The sequence below is a fragment of the Arachis duranensis genome, chromosome 1 (assembly GCF_000817695.3).
Source record: "Arachis duranensis cultivar V14167 chromosome 1, aradu.V14167.gnm2.J7QH, whole genome shotgun sequence".
Classification (NCBI taxonomy): domain Eukaryota; kingdom Viridiplantae; phylum Streptophyta; class Magnoliopsida; order Fabales; family Fabaceae; genus Arachis; species Arachis duranensis.
Genome location: NC_029772.3, coordinates 99,134,286 through 99,144,114, shown reverse-complemented (window position 1 = coordinate 99,144,114; position 9,829 = coordinate 99,134,286). Strand labels below are relative to the sequence as shown.

Here is a 9,829-nt window from a genome sequence, read left to right as displayed (position 1 = left end):
AACAGCAATTCAGAGAATAAAATGAAAATTGAAGAACAGGCACACCAAAGCCACTGACCTTCGAGATAATGACGCCGAGACGACGGCAACAAGACGACCACGAGCAGCAGGAAGAATCCGACGGAGGATGGGCGCCGAGGGATGAAGAAGACATCAAATAGGGGATCTGACATGGAAAACACCGAGCAGCAGGAAGAATCCGACGGAGGATGGGCGCCGAGGGATGAAGAAGACATCAAATAGGGGATCTGACATGGAAAACACCGTCAGTACAAAGAAAGACTCCTCGGACAGCCACGGACGGCGGCAACCGGTCACTCCGTTCGGCGGCGGTGGAGGCTAGCTAGGGTTTTTCCTTTTTGTTTTCTTTGAATGAAGAAATGACTGAAAGTAAGAAAAGAGAAGAGGGAGACCAGCAATCAGTAACGCACTAACGCGTTATTCCTCCCCTCCCTCCCCCCGAAACGATACCGCATTAGGCAATATACCGGTCCGGTCCAAACCGGCCGCTGGGCTTTTATTTTTTTTAAGCCAAAGGATTATAAATTAATGTATTATAAATTAATGTTAATTGATATGTAGTAGATAAACAAATTTAATTAGAATAAATAACAATTTATTTATTTTATTTTAAACTTTTATTTTAATTTAGACTTTATAAATAAGAAGATGAATTATAATTAATATAGTATTATTAATTAAGTAATATAAATGATAATAAATTATCTAAATTATATTAATTATAATATTTAAATATATAATCAAATCAAATCAAATCAAATAAATTAAATCGGGAAACACTCTCCGAAGCATACCACGTCAGCTTCATCATTAAGTGCAGACATCCGATTTTTATATAATAGAATAGATAAAGATGACAATCTGTAATATCAGGATTAATTCGTTTGATGCAATAAAAATTTCGAGACTAATTTAGTAATTAAAATTTGACAAGTATTAAGATGTGCGACTAAAACTTTTTTAAGAATTGGTTTAAAATATTATTCAAAATATAGTTAATTTTTATATCTCAATATCTCATTACTACTTTCTAATCAAACCTACTTTTAAAAGATAAAACTATTCTAATAGAATAAAAATATGAATTAAGATAGTATGTTTAGAATTTTAAGACAAAATAATCCAACAATAAAATTATCTTCTAAATATAATTGAATAATTTTTAATTTCTCAAAATATTATGAACTAAATGATCGTTTTATTTTATTATAGTTTAATATATATATATAAAATTAAAGACTAATTTATTAATTTTAAAGTTGGATTTTTATATACAATACAAAAGTATATTGCTCTATATTGAGAGTTGGTTACCTTGTCATTTTACAAAATTTCATGATTTTCATCCCAATATAACAAAAATTTAAACAAAATTATTACACTAACACATTCTAAGTATATATTTAACAAATAATGACAGTAAGATTTTACTCTTCATTATAATAAACTTTATATCCTTACAATAATAAAAGATTAATTATTTTTTAGCTATATCTTAAATTTACATACCGTAAACATTAGCCTATGAAATATTAGTCAAAAAATTCAAATATTGGTTGCTCCATATAATTTGGTATCTACAACTTAAATCTATATTAGCAAAAATTATTAACCTCCAGCAAAGTATCAAATTCCAATAATAGTCACAATGTGTAAATTCGTATTATTTCAATCAAATTTGCAATAGTAAATATTAAATATATATTATTGTATAAGATAAATAAAGTAAAATAATTTACTTTTTATGTTACTCTATCGAATTAGGCACCATAAGATTTATAGAAAGCAAATCCTTTTAACTTGTATTTTGATTGTTCAGTGTTTACATTTTTTAACACTAATTTGTAAAATACTAATCATAAATAGACTATTAATTTCACAAAAAACTTATAATATATGAGTATCACTAAATATTCAATACTATTATTTTGCTTTGACTTTTAAGATCCAAAAATCATCATGCTTTGCAGTAAAATTTTAAACAAATGTATAATTAAATTCATATTATATAATGAAACATAATTTTGTCACAATTTATTATTTGTTTCAGTAAACTGTACATTATTCTAGTGGAATTCCTAGTAAAATAAATGAAATAAAAACAAAAAATTATACGTACTTTTTAAAATTTTGCTTCTATCAGATATACTTAAAAAAAAACAAAAGAAACTATTATTATTCTTGAAAAATAAAACATAAATACAACTATCAAATTATAAATTAACAAATATAAATAATTTATTGATATTAAAAAATTATATTCAAACGAAATAAAAATTTATGATTTTAAAATGAATGATTAATGAAATAATATATGCTAAAATATTAATAAAAGAATAATTATTTATTTACAGCATATAAATCATAATACTCGAACAAATATTTATATCATCATATCATACACTGTCAAAAAATAAAAAATAAAAAACCCAATGTTATATATTATTACCACTTATCTCAAGAAATGATGGTTCTATGTCAACTTATAGGTACTACTACGATAATTACAATTGCCATTCAACATTTTATTATTCAATTGATTTAAAGATTTTATATATTACACAACTCTACTGTAAAATCATTAGTTGAGTAAGTTTTAAATTTAGTTTATCTATAATCTTTAATTACTTCAAATAATTAAGCCTTTTTATTTAAATTCCTAATTACACAATAATACTAATCTTGATATCATTGATTGCAATACAAATGCTAGGTCAACATTTTTCAAATTCAACATGTTAGCATTACTAATACATTTTACTTTTTTTTTTAAATATTATAACAACCTTACAAATCATTTATTTTTAAATTCTTCCTCCATTATACATAAGCGGATAATGTCATTGACCGTGCATACTTCCCCTTAAATCCTTCAATTCATAAAACCTAGATCATAAAAATAAAAATAAGAAATTAGAACTTGTTTTAAAAACAAAATTAAATAATTCAAATTTGAAAAAACACTAGGAAATTATATGTATATATAGGGGTGGCAACACTAACCATATATCTGTTTTTCGAATTATTGGATGTTACTTCTGACTACAATTAGAGATTTGATTATAGGATTTGAATTGGATTTTGTCAATTTCTAGTTTTTTTTTGAATTGGCCAAAAATGTGTAAATACGGAGTCTTCAGTGCGTTGGTTTTTTAGGTTCAATTGTGGTGATTATAAGTCGATGCAATTGTTAGTCACTTGATGTTGCTCCACTTGCTGAGAGGCATGTGCATAGAGATTGGATATTACTGTTTTGATAAATTGGACTGTTAAATTTGTCTAATAATTCTTTTTCTTTTCTACTAAAAAAAAGTGTATGCTATTTGTTTTCCATGTTCTTTGTTCTCCATTGAATATTTAAAAAGTTGATGGTATTTGGTTTCTATATTAGTGCTTTTTCGTTGAATTGGTGGAATCTGCATGCTCCCGCTGCGCAATGTTTTTAAATGCTGAATGTGTTCAATCTCATTTTGAATATATCCTCTGCGCAATGTTTTTAAATGCTGAATGTACTCAATCTCATTTTGAATATATCCTATTGAGTTGATTCTACATGTAGATGCTTAACTAGGTTGTGCAAGGTTTGAAATTTAACAACACATTCACAATGGATTAAATTAACTAGGATTAAATTAACTAAACACTGTGAGATGAGACACCTTTTTCCCCAAATTATTTGTGTATATATTTTTTATCATGTTAGGCGTTGGTTGGATGTCCAAGTAGGTATGTTGTAAAGGTGATTAAATTTATGTGAATTGCTCTATGTTGTTCGACAGATTCAATTTACTTACGTCATAATTTTTCCTTATGTGAATAACTTCCAAAAAGCGGATATTTACAGATTATAAAACCACCCCAATTGTGTTGCCGAAAAGAGAAGCGAGACGTAAAATGATATTTACCGTTATCGACGTGTCCTCCCACATGATCCTATTTACCGTTACCGAAAAGAGAAGCAATACATCATGGTTCATCAGGTTCATCGCCCTATATTCACCACAATTGAATCTAATTTTATTCTGAGAAAAAAAAAAACTATCACATTGAGACTCTGTTTTCACTCATTTTTTGCCAATTTAAAAATAAACTAGTAATTGAGAAAATTCAATTCAAATTCTACAATCAAACTCTTTATTGTACTAGTATGTAACATCCAATAATTCAAAAAATACATTATATAAATGTGTCATGATATATTCTGATACAAAATCATGTAACATCCACTATATTCGTGCCAAGATCAAGCAACACCCATGAATTCAGAAATTCTTACGGAGGAGTGCTTTCAAAGATGCTTCATGGCGCCACCAGGAGGAGTCTGACGCAGAGTCCGTTGGGGCAGAACACGTGAGGGACCTTCGAGCTTCAGTGGGGCGACGACGACATGCAGCAGCGGCGGGCTTCGCCGAGCGTCTGACCCTGGCGATGTCTCGCAGTTGGAACGGAACGGAGCGGCCTGGATCGACTGCGCGGGCAGGGAAGGCGCACGACGAAGGTGGAAAGGAGGCGCTGCAGATTAGGATTTTGCTTCGACGACGCCGCGACCATGACATGCCGCTGAGCGTCTGACCCCGGCGGTGTCTCTCAGTTGGAACGGAGTGGAGGCACACGACGAAGGTGGGAGGGAGGCGCTGCACTTTGGGGATTTTGGATGATTCTTCAGTCACACGGTGAAAGGTGGGGTTTATTAGGGTTAATTTGATTCACTGTAGTTAAATTGGGATGTTGCATTTTGTTTGTACGGTGAAATGGGCTGTGGGATCCAGTCCAGTAAAAAGTTAATAAGAGTTAGCTGGACCTTTTTGATTTCCTAGCCAATTTCCCAAGTAACTTGAGGGTTATTAGCATTGCTCTTAACCATAAGGTCCTTGGATCGAAACTGGCACACAGAAGAAGCAAACCTTTTTTATTTCCTAGCAAAATTGTATATAAAAAAATCTTTTAAAATGAAAAGTTAGTAAAGTGATAAAGTAAAAAAATTACTGAGTTGGAAATTGAAAACAATCATATATTCATATGCAAGGCTTGATTTACGTTTTGACCATTTTTAGATCTTGGACATACAACATTTCAAATACGTAACAAATTGTAATATGTGCACTGCGTAAAAGGATTTGATGCATCTTTGTATGTTATTTCCTTTGAAATTGCTTGCTTTCTTTTCATCAGCTATTGCATCAAATTTGGACCTTAATCAGACTTGAAAATTGTCAATATTTGAAGAAAATTGTCTAAGTCTCATTGTATTTTTCTCCATGTTTGCACATTACAATCAGCATAAACATAATACATAAAGGAATTTGGATGGATCAGTTTGTTTCTTGATTTGCCATTGTTTATGTGATATGGTGTTTTGATGAATTCAACTATTGAACCTTGATTTGCAAGTTTTGCATCTTATTCAATACCAAATTTTACACTTGATTTTCTAGCTGATAACAGTAAGATGTAGTTGGAGTTATATCAGTCTGCTAAGTGTAATTGGAAGTGCTTAGAGTTTGTTATAACTGTGCCAGCTAGGACAAGTTAGTTAGACTAATCCTTGTCTATAAATACAGTGTAATAAGTCTCTCTCTGCAGTTGGTTCAATAATCACAAATCAGAATCTTCTACACTCTTCTCAAACTCTCTTCTTCCTCCTTAAACTCAGGCCTGATACGTTTCACTAGCAATGATAAAAAAGAAAAAAAAGTTAAATTGCAATGACTAACACCACCTACTGCTATCATGAATTCAAACAAAAAATTAGAGTAATTACGGGAACATAAAAGCATGGATTTGGGAACATGGAATTGATGTGAGTTGAATTTTCTGAATCCTTATATGTACTCCAAGTTGGTTTTGGCAGATTATACTTGATTCATCTCTTTATCCCCTCAATTAGGTTTCCCTTTCAAATAAATGATTCAAATATTGGAATCATTTTTCATTGTATTTTTTGTTTTATCTATTTCTTCCAATATCTTTGAAGAAAAAATTTATTCAAGTGATTGGTTTTTCAACACAGGGCATGAGTATCAAGTAGCAATCATCCAGTAGTTTTGTATTGAAAGATGACAGAGCTGCATGTCTTCAAATTTTACTAGCCAAACAAAACTCCCGCACAAGAAGTCCGTCAAACTGCATCAAGTTACTCATTTACGGCACGAAGTCATTAATATTGATTAGTGGTAAAAAGAAATTTAGATATTTTAGGGCTATATTCCATAATCATCTTTATACTAAACAAAATATTATTATCCACCAACACATTCTAAGTATGTTTTGTATAATCAATACGAAATGATATATTATTTAGATTGGTATATTATTTTTTGTGTATATGAAAACCTTATACAAAATGATACACGTTAGTTACTTTCTTATTGTCTTCAATGCTATGAGCTCCAACAAGGCAATAATATTGAAAGAATGCTGATGTTAGGCATTTGGTATCAGTAAAAGGAGATGAGATTCTACTCCCTGCAGTTAAAATTTCTAATACAAGTAATGGCTATTACTACAAGTATACAACAATACAACATCTCAATGGAAGAAGGAAGAGACAAAGACTATCATGATGTGTGGTTTTCATATTCCTATTGCATCAAGCAACTGGGAATGTTGGGACACTGAAACTAGCGAATTTGCTACAATTGCGCCACTGGCAGCAACGGCTGGGACCCCAATGCCAGGAAAGGTGGAGTCTCCGCAACAGAAGAGATGTGGGATGGGTGTTGAATGGCCAGGAAAGGTTTCTTTGCCAGCTTGCAGTGCTGGTCCATATGTTCCTCTGTTCCTTCTAAGAAACCTTTCATGTGTCAGTGGACTTCCAACTAATTTCACTTCACATTTCTCCCTCTTGAAGCCTTCGCCAAGCGCTCGCTCCACAGCTTTCCACATTACCTCTGATCTCTCAGCTTTGAGCTTTCTATATTCAGCACTTGTACGATCAAGTCCTTCCCACAACTCAAATGGTTCAGTTCCTGGCATATAAGCATGTAACACATGTTTCCCAGGGGGTGCCAGATTAGGACTAAGCACACTGGGTACTGATATCAGCACTACATTCTGGTCAGCATCAACACCTCTTCCCCAGTCATTTACAACTATGTGATGAATCCCCAGATCATCGCGGATACCCTGCTCAACCAAAATATTGTTGTGACTTGTGACACTGACAATGCTATCCACAGCTTCAAGCTTAAAATAAATAAGAAACAGAAAGGCTGGCAAACCTCGGCATCAAATCCCAAATGGAGATGCATGAACGATTCACATTGAGGGGTGGATTTAATCCTATCTGAGTAAGACTTTGGAATAACTTCTTTAGGAAGCAAATTCAAAGTGTCCCACATTGATGCATTGCTTACAACAGCCTTTTTAGCTCGTATAAACTGCACAATGCATAATAAATATTAAACCCAGATACCTCAGTTTACCTTAGGTTGATCTTTTGCGCCTATTGTTTTAGTCATATACTTACTTGACCACTTCTCAGTTTGACTCCAACGGCTCTGCCACTTTCAACAACAATTTTTTCCACATGACTCCGAAGAGAAATCCGTCCACCAAATTTCTCGAGTCCTCGTATAAGAGCATCAACAATAGCAGCAGTTCCATCAAGGGGGTATTCTAGACAGCATCCTGGTTTGTACCATTCTGCAAACATATAAATCTGAAAAGTTGGGGAAAATAGCCGTTTAGACATCAACACAAAAAACTGTTATTGGTAAAATTCTTGTGATAGCAGGAAACATTTAGTAGTTACCATCTCAGCAGAAAGTATACCATTAGTTTTGACCCCTGCAAGCAAGAATGCCAGTAGGTCAATCCAATTCCTTATGAAAGGATCTTTCAGTTCCAATCCATCAAGTACTTCCGAGAATGGTCTGAGTAGTTTTGTGGCCCCAAGAGCACCCTGAGGTCCCATTTGAACAAAGGATTTTATGAGAGAAGGAGCATATCTAGCTGCTGCAGTCGAAAGAACACCCAAATCTCCTCGAATAGATAGAGGAGGAAGCGCCATTGCTGCTGTTGAAAGTGGAAGTACAGCATCCTATCAAGAAAGTTATAAAAATTTTCTATTGTCAATCTTATCAACTCACGAACATTGTTTGCATAGAAAAGCAGAATGTTAGAACTTACCAGAAGTTTCTTCCATTCTTGAACAGCATTTGGACCTGCATACTTCTCAAGGTCCTGCAAATAACTGAGGTAATTAGTAGAAATCTAAACAAATTAAGCAGCTAGGAATGAGATGAATATGCAAGTTCCTTCCACCTTAAAAAATTCCGTAGGCCCTATTCTTGACAAGAATTCACCTTCGGGGATGTAGACCATCCATGAATCATAAGTGGCACATGGGAGAGACTCGCCCAATGCATCTAGAACCTGAGCAAGAGGATTAGCCTGAGGACCCCTTGATTGCAATCCAGAGAATAAAGATGGACCGGAGTCAAACTTGTAGCCTTTGATATCAAAAGAATGGGCAGCCCCGCCGGGCTGGTCATGGCTTTCGACGACAACCACATCCTGCTCGTATCTTGCCAGAAGTGCTGCACAGCACAGTCCGCCTATCCCGCTCCCAACCACCACAACATCAGCCTCTGCTGTAACCGTGGCCGTGGTTGAAGGAGGAGAGGAAGATGCCACCTGCACCTTCCACTTGGATGAGGATACTCTCTCACTCGGAACAAGAGGAAGACCAGGAGGAGGATATCGTAACGATCCAACTCCCATCATCATATTCATGGTGGATTTGATGATATTCTTTGTAACTTCCTCATCCAATCTTCAACCTCGCTCTTCCTTCTCAAATCTCACTCCTCACTCACTCCCCTTGAGATTTCTAGTTGTTAAATTAGCCACGTCACCAGACTTTTTGTGTGTGTGACATTTTTGGACTCCTCCAAAATTATTAACTACTTCACAAATACCATGCTATCTATACCCCTCAATGCGGGAAGCACAAACGTCATATCAATATATCATGATTTCTTTTCTTTTTGGTAGTTTTAACTTTTAAAATAGAGTGAAGAGTTAAAAACTTAAAATGGAAAAATAAAAAAATAAAAATGACTTTAGTTTTTTTATTTTATTTCCAATTCTTTATATTTCTAGCTGATGGCTCACATTGGTATTTACTATTTATAACATAGGAAGTTATGATTATGACGTTAAATTTGTTAAATTCTTAAAATATAATATTTGATATATTAAAAATTAGTCTAAATGCCGTCTAATTTATTTTTAATATATATTTTATATAAGTGATTAATTTTTTACAAACGTAGCATAATTGTTTTACAAACTATAGTATTAATATATCTTAATATTTATGAGATATAACGTTCTATATTTCTAATTTATAACATTTAAAATATTAACATAAATATGACAAGTGAAAAAGTATCTTCTGCTAATATCACTTGCATGAATGGTTGTTAATATAATTTACCTCTAATAAATTTGTTATTCTATTAAATTATTTTCAAGTTTAAAGTATTGACATCAAATTATTTTTATTTAGTAAAAATTAATATTGTCTAATTTTAAATTAATATATATTAAGAATAAAAAGAAAAAATCAATATTTATAATATAAAAATATTGTGTGCATATTAAAATTAACAATTATATTTGTAATATTATTTAATTTATTATATATTTTATATTAATAATTAATTTTAGTGGATAGCACATGACGTGTTTGCATAATTGCATATGACAAGAGGAATAATAAGTCTTGTTAATTAGCACGGAACACTAAAAAGAAAGAATGTAGTGATTTTTATTAGTACTCTAGCCTTGTAAATGACTTTAG

The 9,829-nt window shown here is 32.6% G+C and overlaps 1 protein-coding gene and 1 long non-coding RNA gene across 2 annotated transcripts; both read right to left on the bottom strand.

Moving 5' to 3' along the window:
- Window positions 1–2,698: 2,698 nt before the first annotated feature.
- Window positions 2,699–3,970, bottom strand: LOC110273913 (uncharacterized). The gene is made up of 2 exons (XR_002365377.2): window positions 3,927–3,970; window positions 2,699–2,907 (listed from the first exon to the last, which is right to left on the bottom strand). It is a non-coding gene; the product is annotated as an uncharacterized LOC110273913 (long non-coding RNA).
- A 2,457-nt stretch (window positions 3,971–6,427) lies between these two features.
- Window positions 6,428–8,922, bottom strand: LOC107465538 (prolycopene isomerase, chloroplastic). Its single transcript, XM_016084518.3, has 6 exons — window positions 8,287–8,922; window positions 8,152–8,205; window positions 7,775–8,062; window positions 7,490–7,681; window positions 7,242–7,400; window positions 6,428–7,146 (listed from the first exon to the last, which is right to left on the bottom strand). Exons 1-6 carry the CDS (start codon window positions 8,755–8,757, stop codon window positions 6,595–6,597), a joined length of 1,716 nt encoding a protein of 571 aa, XP_015940004.1. The 5' UTR covers window positions 8,758–8,922; the 3' UTR covers window positions 6,428–6,594.
- Between the last annotated feature and the right edge of the window lie 907 nt (window positions 8,923–9,829).